The following is a 13,602-nucleotide window of genomic DNA, read 5'->3' on the forward strand; positions in this document are numbered from 1 at the left end:
TAAAACGGGATCCGAGAGGCGGGACAAAGCGCGACCAATAGAAACAGGAAATGAAGTTTCGCCACATCCGGCATTGCCTGCGGCGCTTGCGCTCTGTGCTGAGGAGACCGGTGACGTCCGGTGAAGTCCAAGATGGCGCTAGGCTGAGCCTGCTGCCGGTGAGGGGCACGGGGCAGGCGGGGGCGGGATCCAGCAGGTGTGTGCGGGGAAGGCTTGGGGCTGCGGAGCACTGGCCGCCTCCACATCTCTGCTCTCTGTCTTCTGCAGGTGACGGAAGTGCCGCCTACGCCTGCCTGACGTCCCTCGGGAGACCCTGCGCCGCTCCTCGCCGCCGCGGCCATGTCTGGACCCGGCAACAAACGCGCAGCCGGCGACGGGGGCTCAGGGCCCCCAGAGAAGAAGCTGAGCCGCGAGGAGAAGACCACGACCACGCTTATAGAGCCCATTCGTCTTGGGGGCATCTCTTCCACGGTTCGTGGGCTCCTCCTGCCCCAGTCCTCACAACTTGTCAGACTCCCATCTCTGTTCTCCGCCCAAATCGTCCAGAACCTTTACTCCCTGTTCCCCCAAGCTTAGCAGGATCCACTTTACAGAACACTCTGTTGAAGGAAACCGAGGACATGACGTCTGCCTTCTTTCTACAGATAGGGAAACAGGTTCCCAGAGGGCATGTGACTTGTCAAAAGACTTGAGAGTTAGAAAGAGGCAGAAGCAGAACTTGACCCTCCTCACAGCTAAGATGCTTTCTCTGTGGGTGTCTGACTCTCTTTAAATCCCGTTAGTGGTTAGTTTGGGGATACTGTCTTCTCCATTCCAGTTGCTCTCTTTTGTCTCTCTCTGTGATTCTTGGGCCCTGCTTGACCCTCTCCTCGGCCCCTTCGTTTTCCTTGGTAGGAGGAGATGGACCTGAAGGTTCTGCAGTTCAAGAACAAGAAACTAGCAGAGCGGTTGGAACAGCGACAGGCTTGTGAAGATGAGCTCCGAGAGCGAATTGAGAAGCTGGAGAAGCGTCAGGCCACAGATGATGCCACACTCCTCATTGTCAATCGCTACTGGGCCCAGGTGGATGCCCCCCTACTTTCCAAGACCTGGCCTTGATCCAGCTGCCAGTCCTCAGACGACTATGCTGGGAAAGGAGTATCATGCTGGGAAGCACCTGAGAGATTCATAATATTTTTGGTGCTTTCTCCCTTCAGCTGGATGAAACTGTGGAAGCCCTTCTCCGACACCATGAGAGCCAGGGGGAGCTGTCTTCAGGGACAGAGGCGCCTGGGACCCAGGAGGGGCCGACACGTGATGAGACCCCTCTCACAGAGCCAGGGACATCGGAGCTGAGGGGTAGGGCCAGAGCCCCAGGATCTGGGGAGCATAATTAAGTTCTGAGAATGGTTCTGGAGAAGAGGGAACTTTTATATTAGTCTCCTGAATTCTCTACCACCCTTCACACACCCCCCACCCCCCCACCCCACACACACTTGACTTCATGTTTGGACAGCAAAATTCAGTGGGTAAGAATCCAGGCCCCAGGCTTTGGAATCTGAGTGATTTGGTTCATAGTGCATGTCATGTTTGACAGTCATGTAGCTCAAAAAAGTATTAATATCGAGTGTTAACTGTGTAGCTATTACTGTTCAGCCTCGGAAGAGACAAAGATAAGCAAAAAGAAATACTGTCTTTGCCATCAGGGAAGAAGTCATTTTAAACCACAAGTAAAAAAGTATAGGGGCCCTTGAAAGGGAGTTAGCATATGTGCCTTTGCATGTGGTTCTAATTTAGATTGGGAAGGCAGAGAAGGTCTCCCTGAGGAATGACTTGGAAGCTCTGTGGCTCTGAAATTACTTTAGCTCCCTGAGCCTCCATAGTTGCACTTTGACGATGGGGATACCAGTGTATTGCAGGTATTACTTGTGTTGATTGAGCCATAGAGTGTCGAAGGGCTCAGTCTGGAACTTGGTACCGAGTGGTGGTAACTGCGGCTGTTATCCTCATGAGATCCTCATGAGGGTCTGTCCATCCCTCACAGAGCCCCTGCCAGTGCAGCTGCGGCCCCCGCTCAGTGAGCCAGCCTTGGCTTTTGTGGTAGCGCTGGGCGCCAGCAGTAGTGAGGAGGTGGAGCTGCAGCTGCAGGGCCGAATGGAGTTCTCCAAGGCAGCCGTGTCCCGTGTGGTAGAGGCCTCAGACCGCCTGCAGCGCCGGGTGGAGGAACTCTGTCAGCGAGTGTACAGCCGAGGTTAGTTCTTCCTGTCCCACCGCAGACGTGTCTGTCCCTGTTCGTGTCTTGATTGTCTCCTCTCAGTGCCCGAGCCCAGAGGCAGCCATAATTCTCCAAGGAATAAATCAGCCACGTTCTCAGGGAAAAGGATAGGTTGTAGATGGGGCTCTGCCTTTGGTTCATGGGGTTGAGCTCTAGAGAGCTGGGTGGGAGGAGTTGTTGACCTTGTGGGGCCACTGCCTTCCAGCTGGAGACTTCCTTGGAACACTCTGCACAGAGTTTGGTTGCTGTTGCTGACCCACAAGGCATAGTAGCAAGTGCCCAGGTGTTGTAGCCTGACAGGCTTCTCCCAGCCCTAGTCCTGTCATTCTGGGCAATGGCTCTCCTCTCTGAGCTGGTTTCCTCCTTTGTGCAGTGGAGATAAAGACTCCTGGCTTTGTCATGAGAAATTGGCAAGACAGCTGATGGATCACACTGGGCACATAGCAGACTCCAGAATGAGTTAGTACTTTGCCCCATTGCCCTGGACTTGGCTCTTACCCGAGCCCTGCCTTCTCAGGGGACAGTGAGCCCCCCGGTGAGGTGGCTCGGGCACGCACCCGGGAGTTGGGTCGTGAGAACCGGCGGCTGCAGGACTTGGCTACCCAGCTACAAGAGAAGCACCACCGCATCTCGTTGGAGGTGGGATTAAAATCAGGGCAGGGTTTGGGTTAGACATGCACCAAGGCTCTCAGAGAGCCACGTTCCCTCCTCTAAGCATCTGACCCTATCATTGTCCCCAGTACTCTGAGCTCCAGGATAAAGTAACATCAGCAGAGACCAAGGTGCTGGAGATGGAGACGACGGTGGAGGACCTGCAGTGGGACATCGAGAAGCTGCGCAAGCGTGAGCAGAAGCTCAATAAGCACCTGGCGGAGGCCTTGGAGCAGGTGGGGCTTGGGTGCTGGGTCACATGGAGCCACGGCTGGGTACTTGGAGCCGTCGCTTCTCTCCTCCACCCCCATTGGTCTGTCTCTCCACAGCTCAACTCTGGCTACTATGTGTCTGGGAGCTCCTCCGGCTTCCAGGGGGGCCAGATCACACTCAGCATGCAGAAGGTGAGTGGGTACCATTCTTCCCAGTCCCTCCCGTAACCTTTTCTCTGCCCCACCCGTCAAAGTCCTCTCAAAATTAAGGACAGACCATCCACACGGTCTGAGTCCCTTCCCTGTCACTCCTGCTGCTCTGTTTTATTTGTTCATGTATGTGTTTAGTAAGTAATTGTTAACGTTAAGTGCTGAGCATGGTACTCAGAAAGCAGGCATATCTGAGAACAAAATAGACAAAAAGCAAAGCTTTCATGGAGCTTAGGTTCTAGTTGGGGGAACAAACAAGAAGTAACATAGTTCATCAAGTGGTTATAGGTGCCCCAAAGAGAAAGTATAGAAAAGAGACAAATGGGGGCGCCTGGGTGGCTTAGTTGGTTAAGCCTTTGGCTCAGGTCATGATCCCAGCGTCCTGGGATCGAGTCCTACATCGGGCTCCCTGCTCAGTGGGGAGTCTGCTTCTTCCTCTGCTCCTACCCCCTGCCCCCGCTTGTGCATGTGCGTGCTTGTTTTCTCTCGCACACATGAAAATAAATAAAATCTTTTAAAAAAGAGAGATAAATGAAAGTTTGTTGGAGTTGACTGGCATTCTTGTTGACTGGCTGGCTGAAGGAGGTGTCTCACTGAGAGGACTTTCTCACTTCTTGTTCATTGGACTTTTTTTTTTTTTTTTTTTTTGGTGCTGTGAGGATCGTTGTTCCTTGTTAACTCCTTATTTCAGGTTCCTTTTCAGGTCTTTCAGGAAGGCTTCCCTGATCCCTGTCGGTTATGAGCCTTGGTTCCCAGCACTGACTGTGCAGTATTTTCTCCCACTTACCTGGGAGCCCTTAGGAAAGTGCTTTGGTTTGGCTTGTCCCTGGGGCTTCAGAATCCATCACTGGCCACACGTGGTGGGACGTGAGGGAAGCGTGCATCCTGGCCTGGCCCTGCCTCCCACAGCCCCTTCCATTCCACAGTTTGAGATGCTGAATGCAGAGTTGGAGGAAAACCAGGAATTGGCCAATAGCCGTATGGCAGAGCTGGAAAAGCTACAGGCCGAACTTCAGGGGGCTGTGCGGACCAATGAGCGCCTCAAGGTGGGCTCTATTTAGGACTGGGAGGGCTCGAGCCTGCGAGGTAGTGGCTAGGTCCTGAATCCTCTTGCTGATCGCTTTTGGACACTCTGGCCCTAGGTGGCCCTGCGGAGCCTTCCCGAGGAGGTGGTGCGGGAAACGGGGGAGTACCGAATGCTGCAGGCCCAGTTCTCGCTGCTCTACAACGAGTCTCTGCAAGTGAAGACCCAGCTTGACGAGGCCCGGGGGCTGCTGCTGGCCACCAAGAATTCCCACCTGAGACACATTGAGCACATGGAGGTACGGCCCTGGAACAGACCTCAGGGTCAAGGTATTGCTGGCCTTCACAGGCCCTGTGTGCTGCCAGGGGTCCCTTGGAATAAATTCTTCGTAAGCCACGGAGGCCTGAGGCAGGGGGGAAGAGGGGAGAAGTTTGCCAGGGGGCTGAGGGGTTGTGTGGGTCCTTAACCCCTCACCCTACAGAGCGATGAGCTGGGGCTGCAGAAGAAGCTGCGCACAGAGGTTATCCAGCTGGAGGACACGCTGGCCCAGGTACGCAAGGAGTACGAGATGCTGCGCATCGAGTTTGAACAGAACCTGGCGGCCAACGAGCAGGCAGGTATGTAGTGAGGACAGGGTGGAGGTGGGGCCTTATCTGGGATTGCTGGTCCCTGGTGTGGGGCTGATGCTTATCCAGATGCAAGGGGTTAAGCCCCTTCCTTTCACAGAGCCTCCTCTTCCTGGCCAAAACAGGGATCATGCCACCTGGCTCAAAGGCACGGTGAGAGGCCCAACCAGCTGAGGGGGCTGACAGAGCAGGCGCAGCCAGAGCATGAGCTGTTGGCCCCGTCTGTGGTTCTCTGGCCTTACGTGTCTCTCTCTCTCTTAGAGGGATTCGTTCATTGTGCAAAGATTTTTGAACACGACCTATAAGCTGGGCTGTCTTCTAGGCTTTGGGATTATGTCTACAGACAAAACATAGATGATTCCTGCTACTGTGGAGCAGTATTTTACTAAAGGAAGATAACAAAGTGAAAAATAGACCACGTATGTTAGATAGTGGCAGACACGTCAGGAAAAATAAAGCAGGGAAGAAAGACAGGACGTGTTGGGAGAAAGGGGTTGTGGTTTTGGATGGGGAGGCTAGAGAAGTGAAACTCAGAAGGCGATGTTTGTTTAAAAATATTAAAAAGTGGACTGATTTATTTTTGTGAGTATTAGTTACATGTTCCTTTAAAGGAGATTTGGAAATACTAAAAAAATCTGCATTAACAGAAGTAATACAAATAGGCAGTCTCAAGTGGGTTTTGGGTGAGTTTCCTTCCAGCCCAGGTTATTACTTTGATGAGATCACACTCTATATAAGGTCTCAGTTTCCCTCTCCTCCAAAATGGCAGTGATGGCTGCAGCTCTCCTTCTTCCCCTGCTGAGGGGTTGGGCCCTTCTTGCAGAGGCCGGTCTAACCCCTTACTTCCCAACCCTCTCCTAGGGCCCATCAACCGTGAGATGCGCCACCTGATCAGCAGCCTCCAAAACCACAACCACCAGCTAAAAGGGGATGCCCAGCGGTACAAGCGGAAGCTGCGGGAGGTGCAGGCGGAGATTGGCAAGGTGAGAGCGGGCTGCCTGGGAAAAGCCTTGGCTGGACCCAGGTGAGCACTGTCTCACCTCAGCCCTGTTCTCTGTCTTCGCAGCTCCGGGCCCAGGCCAGTGGCTCAACCCACTCCATCCCCAACCTGGGCCACCCAGAGGACTCTGGCCTCAGCGCCCCAGCCCCAGGGAAAGAAGAGGGTGGGCCAGGCCCTGTCACTGCCCCCGACGGCAGAAAGGAGATGGCTTCGGTGCCTGGCACCACCAGTACTACCTCCTCAGCGAAGAAGGAGGAGCTGGTCCCCTCTGAGGAGGATGCCCAGGCCCTAACTCCTGGGTCCCAGGGCCCCTCCTCCCGGGGTCGAGAACCTGAGGCCAGGCCCAAGCGGGAGCTTCGAGAGCGGGAAGGTCCTGGCCTGGGACCCCCATCTGTAGCCTCAGCTCTCTCAAGGGCTGATCGGGAGAAGGCCAAGGTGGAGGAGGCCAAGAGGAAGGAGTCAGAACTCCTCAAAGGTCTCCGAGCAGAGCTCAAGTGAGGCCCTATTCCTGTTTTCCTCCCACCCCTGTCAAAGTGGTCTCCAGCTCCATTCAGAAAGCCTTCCTCCTGTGCCTCCCCAGGAAGGCCCAGGAAAGCCAGAAGGAGATGAAGTTGCTGCTGGACATGTACAAGTCAGCACCCAAGGAGCAGCGGGATAAGGTGCAGCTCATGGCAGCTGAGCGCAAGGCCAAGGCTGAGGTGAGGACAGGTAGGGCCCATGGGGCATGCACAGAGGCCACCCTGGGCAGTTATGACCAGAGCAGAGCCCTGGGTCAGCGGGAAGCAGTGACAAGGGCTAACTCTGGTGCTGTAGGTTGATGAACTACGGAGCCGTATCCGGGAATTGGAGGAGAGGGACAGGAGGGAGAGCAAAAAAATTGCGGATGAGGACGCCCTGCGGCGCATTCGGCAGGCGGAGGAGCAGATCGAACACCTGCAGCGCAAGTTGGGCGCCACCAAGCAGGTGCGACGCCCTCGTGGTCCCCTTGCTTCTGAATGGTGGGATTCCCTTACCTCCCGTTGGAGTGCTTCTGGCAGATGGTCCGGGATCACTCTGTTCAGCCCTGTTTTCATGCGGTCCCCACGATCATCTCCTGTGCTCCATCTCATCTCTGCCCGTTTGCCGCAGGAAGAGGAGGCTCTGCTGTCAGAGATGGATGTAACCGGTCAGGCTTTCGAAGACATGCAGGAGCAGAACGGGCGGCTGCTGCAGCAGTTACGGGAAAAGGATGATGCCAACTTTAAGCTGATGTCAGAGCGGATCAAGGCCAACCAGATCCACAAGCTGCTGCGGGAGGAGAAGGATGAGCTGGGCGAGCAAGTGCTGGGCCTGAAGTCCCAGGTATGGCTGCCCTGGGCCTGCAGGGTGGAGCTGGAGGGGCCCGCGGCTCCCTAGCACTGAGTCACCGCCCCGACCTCAGGTGGATGCCCAGCTGCTGACCGTGCAGAAGCTGGAGGAAAAAGAGCGGGCCTTGCAGGGCAGCCTCGGAGGCGTGGAGAAGGAGCTGACGCTGCGCAGCCAGGCCCTGGAGCTCAACAAGAGGAAGGTGAGGCCAGGCCCCGGGGAGAAAGCAACCGAGCATGGTGGCCCACAGCCGAAGCCCCGCTGTGCCGCCTCTCACAGCCCGGCTCACGTCTTGAACGCTGCCTGTGTTCTAGTCCCGGTGCTGAGCCTTGTCTATGCGGGGTTGCATTTTAGTCTCGTAACAATCATGAGAGGGTGTTTGTTATTATCTGTTTTTCTCAGTGAGGAAACGGAGGCTCAGGGCGGGCAGCTGACTTGCTCAAGAAAGAATGGACCTGGAATTGGGGCCTGGATCTCCTTGGCTCCAGAACCCACGTTTTGAGCACTGTGTTGGTCAGCTGTGAAGTGGGGATGCTAGTTTCTGTCACATAATTGTGTTAAACTTCAGGAACGTCTAGGTCGTGGCAGAGGCTTAAGATTAATGTTGGTTTTTAGCCTCTTTTCCCTTTGGGCTTTTTTCTTCCCCATTTAATTCATTCGTTAAAGCAGTATTATTCATGCCCTTGCTATGAACCCCTGGCGTGCTAAGTGCTGGAGAGAACCTAGAACGAGAGGGTCCTACTGGAAGTAGGAACCTCCAGTGTTGAGGGGCAGATAACCAGACAATAATCCCACAGGTAAAATACGCTCCTGCAGATCCCATAAGTCTCGTGAAGGAAACTAAGGTGCTGTGAAAGAAAAATAGGGGAGCCTGTTTCGGGAGCTGAATGTAAGCTGGGGCCTGAGGGGGCCACTGGAGAGGAATAGTGTGTTGCGGGAGTTGAGGGGAGCAGAGAGAAGAGCCCCATGGAGGCTGAAAGATCAGAGAGAGCATTACGCAGTTGAGGAAGTGAGTGTGTCAGGAGCTTTGGAGAACAGGCGAAGGTGAAGGTGGAGAGGTCAGGAGGCAGGACTAACTCCAGTGAAGATACTGGACTTGATCCCAAGAGCAAAAGTCACTGGAACCTTTGACACAGGCATCTGTGGACCCCGGCTGCACACACCTACTCCCCAGGCTCAGGTGAACGGTGCCCCCCCTTCCTGTCCCACCCACCTCAGGCTGTGGAAGCCGCCCAGCTGGCTGAGGATCTAAAGGTACAGCTGGAGCATGTGCAGACGCGGCTGCGAGAGATCCAGCCTTGCCTGGCGGAGAGCCGGGCTGCTCGAGAGAAAGAGAGCTTCAACCTCAAGAGGGCTCAGGTGTGTGCGTGGGGCAGGGGCGGTGTGGCTCAGGGTCGCTGGTGTGGCCTGGGGGCGGGTGGTTGGAGAGGCGAAGGCTTGCACTTTACTAGCTCTTGTCCTGCTCCAGGAGGACATCTCACGGCTGCGGCGCAAGCTGGAGAAGCAGAGGAAGGTGGAGGTTTACGCAGATGCCGATGAAATCCTCCAGGAGGAGATCAAGGAGTACAAGGTGGGGCTATGGGGCTGAGTTGTGCCCCATCAACCCAGGAAATCTTAGGTGGGGGAGTTGGTGAGAGCTGTAGTGGATAGTCTGGGGACCCCAGAAATAAGTAGCAAAAGTGGTCAGAACCTTGGTTTTGGAGAATCGAACAGCTGGCCCAGTATCGTACACATACTTGTGCCAGGCACAGTGCCTGGCTAGGTGTGGGAGGGCTAGGAATTAGCCTTCGTCTTTAGATCTCTTGAAACCGACTATCAGTTAGAGGCGGCAGCCAAGTATTCCGAGTGATGAGTGTTGCGATGGCAGGGGCCAGGGGGGCGTGGCAGCTCTGGGGGTTAGTAGGCTTCCTGGAAAGAATGTTATCCAAGGAAAACCTGAAAAATGAGGGTTGGCTGTGAGGAACGAGGACGAGAGGGTTCCAGCAATGGGAAGGGCAGAGGTAGAGGCCTTTCGTTGAGAGTGGTGTGCTGGAGGACAGATTGCTGGACATTGTGGTTGGAAGACAGAATGTGGGTTTTGTGGGGAGCGGGAGGGCTGGGGGCCTTGGACAGTGTCAGATCCTGAAGGGTGTGGTGGGTCAAGTTGAGATGCTTGGTTTATCCTGTAGGTAGTGTGGAGACATCAAAGAGAGTGATGTGGTCTAATTTGCTGCTAGATTTGGCACAGAGGAAGTGAAGACTAGAGGCAGAGAAATTTGTTAAGCTGTTGGAGTCATTGAGGCAAAAACGGACAGGGAGCTAGCCTGGGGTGTTAGAGACAAGTAGAGGAGGTCAGGAGATACTCGGAAGACAGAATTGCTTGGACTCAGCGATGGACTGATGCATGGAGTGAGGGAAAGGGAGATACCGAGAATGCCTGCATTCCTGATTTGAGAAACTAGGTGGATGACAAGTGGCACATCATGGGATTAGGAAGACTGTGGAGAAGCAGGTTTTGGTGGACAGTGTTGTGTCTCCAGGATGTTGAAGATGAGGTGTCTGTGGGAGGCTGGCTGGGAAGGCACTGGAAGTAGAAGGACTGTCTGGGGCTTGGATTGTGAGTAGAGGCAGCGGTGGGAGCTACATACAACTGTGGTCACCCAGGGAGGGTCTTTGGTATGGTAGGGGACAGGTCATTCTTTCCTTTGGGAACCTCAAAGCGTAAATGATAGGCAGAGGAAGAGAAGCCTGTGGTTTGGCCTTGAAGGAGCAGAGGCAGCTAGGGCTAGCCATGGGGAGGGAGGGGAAGGTTTCTCCAGAAGAGATGGACTTGCATGGGTGTGGTTTGAGAGCTAGGGAAGAGGTGATGCTGGGGCAGTAGGCTGGGCTGGGATTTCAAGGAGGGCAGAGGAAGAACGTTGGGGAATGCTGAGTTGAGGGAATTCCTGGAGTTGGAGGTGAGATCTGGTGGCCCGTGGGAGGTTTCAGGATAGGAGAGGAGATTTGTAAAACCTTCGTAGAGAAGAGTCAGGGACCCAGCCGGATCTCTGGATGGCGCCGGGGTGGGCCCAGTTGAGGGTAGAGACGGCAGATTTATAGTGGCACTGCTGTGCTCAGCTGTGACTCAGCAGGTGCAGATGAAGAGAAGGTAGACAGTCAGCTTCAGCCAGGATTGGCGTTTTGCCAGAGAAGGCCAGAGGGGCGAGAGCCCCAGGGCAGAGGAGCCTGGACTGAGCCTGTGGGTTGTCAGCCTTGAGAGGGGACTGGCTGCTGGCCACCACGAGGCACTTGAGCAGGGTAGAATCCAGACTCTGCTACTTTGTAGTTCTGAGAGCCTGGTTGGCCTCTGAGCCTCAGTTTCCTTATCCGGTGAGTGCTCTGCCCCACCTCTCAGGGTTCTGGGGAGAGTTAGATGGATTCTGCTGTGTGGTGGGCTTAGCCTGGACCACCTCCTACTGTCACCTTGGGGTCTGGGTGCCATCAGGACGGTGCCCGAGCTGATGCCTTTGCCCGGCCCAGGCGCGGTTGACCTGCCCCTGCTGTAACACCCGCAAGAAGGATGCAGTCCTTACCAAGTGCTTCCACGTTTTCTGCTTCGAGTGTGTGCGGGGCCGCTATGAGGCCCGCCAGAGGAAGTGCCCCAAGTGCAACGCGGCCTTTGGTGCCCACGACTTCCACCGCGTCTACATCAGCTGAACCCGTAACTCAGGGGACTTTGGAACACCCACGGACCCTGGGGGCTGTGCCTCCAGTCCCTCCCTACCCCACGTTCAGTGGTCCCTACCCTCCATTCCAGACCCTGTGGGCCCAGCCCCTCTCCACCTAGTGGGTTTGGGGGTCCCAGTGCATGCTAGTGGGAGTGAGATGTGTCAAGCCAGTTCCATCTTTTCCCCACAGTCAGAGCTGTAGCCTAAGGGGCACCCGCCCTGCAGGAAGGGTCTGCTGTGAGCGGCTTGAGGGGCCCGGAGCACTCAACTGAGCTTCCTGGAAGATGGCCCTAACCTGGCTCCACAGGCTGACTCCTAGTCAGCTGTCTCCATGGGCCCATCCTAGTCCAAAGGGTGAAATCCCCCAGGTGTGACCTCCTAGCCACGAGGAGGTTCATTCACTGACTGACCCATAAATGAGGACCAAGGGTGGGCCAGTTTCCTCAGCTCCTTAACTCTAGGGCCCCGGGGAGACTTTCCAAGCTAGGGTGGGGCTTCCTTCCTGTGGAGTTCTCTGGGCTCTTTGGCTCTTATGCTAAGGGCCAAAGGAGGTACCCAGTGGGTGGGGGGCACTATCCTCTTCTTCTGGGAAACTCTGGCTGCTGCAGTCTCCGTGCCCTCATCTCAGGAGTGCTGAAGCAAGATCATCAGTCTCTATTCTAATCAGCCTACCCCTGCCCCACCATCTCTGTTTCTCTCCCAAGCCCGCTTACCCCCCCCCCATGCTTCCCAAGACTCCGCTGGGTTCCCAGTCCGGACCCTGCTTTCATCCTGATGGCCTTAACTGCAGTGGAGGCTGAATTTCCCAGGAGGGGAAGGGACAGACTAGCGGCTGGGCCAACTTCCAATCATTCCAGGTAGAGGAGCTTCGTCTAACACCCTGTGACTGAGCCTGTCCCCATGATGCTCCCTGTGCTGCCTGCCCAAGCAAACTCGCATGGGTCGTGAAGGCAGCAGCCAGGGGCCTGGAAGGTGGAGCTGCTGACAGGTGCAAGGGTCCATTCAGACCCACAGGCCCTGCTCTAGACATGTCTTGTATAGGCTGTTAATTGTTATGAATAAACGTCCAACCCTCAGCCTACACTCTGAGTAGCCAGGCTTCCTGCCCTAAACGTGGTCCCAGATTTTAGCTGCTACACTTCTCCCATGGCTGCCCCTGCTGCCATGTGAACCCTAAGGGCCGACGCACCTCACCCTTCCCAACACCAGCATCTAGTTACGTTTGGACCTAACTGCCGTCTCGGATCCCAGATTGTGCTCGCGGGAGGCGTATGCCTGCAGGTAGACAGCATCCATCGTCCACGGTCGCCAGCTTGTCCCTCCTGCTCCCACCGGGCCGGGCTGACACTCCGTGGATCCCTGCACCCCTGCGGGCCTCCTCCGCGCAGGCTCACCCCGCCCCTCGCAGTCATTGGCCGCAGGGATGCTGGGAGCCTCGTGTTGGATTCCGGGAAATGTAGTCCCTTGTTAGCACCTGGCAACAGGGTCCTTGGTGGGGTGAGTTGGTTCCCGGGTTACGCCGGCCAGAGGTAGGCCTGGACCCAGTCTACGGGCTATCCCTTCCCACCGGCTTCACCCGCCCCTCCCCCGCGGGCGGACAGAGCAGAGCAGCGCAGCGGGTGACTTCCTTCATTGCAACCTGCGCTGGCCGTTGGCCGTATACTCGGGAACCGCGTGTCGTTTGGCGTCTGCGGGTTCAACTTGCTGTCGGGTCCGCGGGCGGAGCCTTCCCTGCAGCCGTGACGGGGCTGACGCCGGGGCCAGTACTGACTGGGCTAGGGGCTGGAGTCGGGCGCATGGTTGTGGTGGCGGCCGCAGGCTTGGCAGCGGTCGCGCCTTCGGGAGGCCCCGCGGCCCTTTCAACGGTCGTTCCTTCGCTGGGGCTCGCGGCCTTATCCGCCTTCGGACCCCACCTGGCGTCCAGGGTTTCCGCGGGGTTGCAGCGGCTGGACCAGGTCGGAGTGGAGACGGAGACGCGGGTCACAGTGACTTCCGGCGCTGGCGGGGCCGCGGTGGGCACGCTCACCGAGACCCGCGCCGCGGTGGGGGATGGCATCGGGCCGTCGAGAAAGTGTCTGCCGCCCAAGGGCAGCGGACGCCAGGCTGGGAAAAACGCAGTGTATTGCATCATAGAGACGCGGGCCGGCTCTGAGAGGAGGGCTGCACCTGGAGAGGCAGGGTCAGCCAGTTCTCCGTGAGCACTATCCTCTTTCCCAGGAGTCTTCCCCTGGGTTCTTCAGTAAATACTAGTAACTATACGTCACCTCCCCAAATGTCTGTGTTTGGCCAGTCTCCGTATCCAGAGAAGTAAAAACTCATGTCTAGTGTCTAGCAGGCATCAAACCACTTTCTCAAGCTCAAGGGCGGGGGATAAAGATGCCAGAATTTCTGGGAGGCTCTGCCTTAGGGGCTGGTCAGGTCCCTTTCACTCAGGTTTGAGCCCTGACATCTCCCAGTAGCCCCAAGTGGCCTCAGTGGCTGTGATACCCTGGGCCCCTAGGATGGGCAGGCCGAAGTTCCTCCTGGACCAACCCTGACCTTCGCTGGCCTCATGGGTGAGCAGATGCTGGCCTCATGGTGAAGGTGCCTGTTTTA

General features: G+C 56.2%; 1 protein-coding gene across 1 annotated transcript; it reads left to right on the plus strand.

The window, feature by feature from the left end:
- Positions 1-53: 53 nt before the first annotated feature.
- RNF40 (ring finger protein 40) lies at positions 54-12,090 on the plus strand. Its single transcript, XM_026515822.4, has 20 exons — positions 54-158; positions 268-471; positions 895-1,062; positions 1,197-1,338; positions 2,024-2,230; positions 2,772-2,893; positions 2,995-3,141; positions 3,235-3,309; positions 4,254-4,373; positions 4,470-4,649; positions 4,833-4,968; positions 5,839-5,960; positions 6,044-6,471; positions 6,558-6,675; positions 6,791-6,940; positions 7,106-7,318; positions 7,398-7,523; positions 8,540-8,680; positions 8,790-8,891; positions 10,820-12,090. Exons 2-20 carry the CDS (start codon positions 340-342, stop codon positions 10,994-10,996), a joined length of 3,006 nt encoding a protein of 1,001 aa, XP_026371607.2. The 5' UTR covers positions 54-158; positions 268-339; the 3' UTR covers positions 10,997-12,090.
- Positions 12,091-13,602: the final 1,512 nt, after the last annotated feature.

The sequence above is a fragment of the Ursus arctos genome, unplaced genomic scaffold, assembly GCF_023065955.2.
Source record: "Ursus arctos isolate Adak ecotype North America unplaced genomic scaffold, UrsArc2.0 scaffold_2, whole genome shotgun sequence".
NCBI lineage: Eukaryota > Metazoa > Chordata > Mammalia > Carnivora > Ursidae > Ursus > Ursus arctos.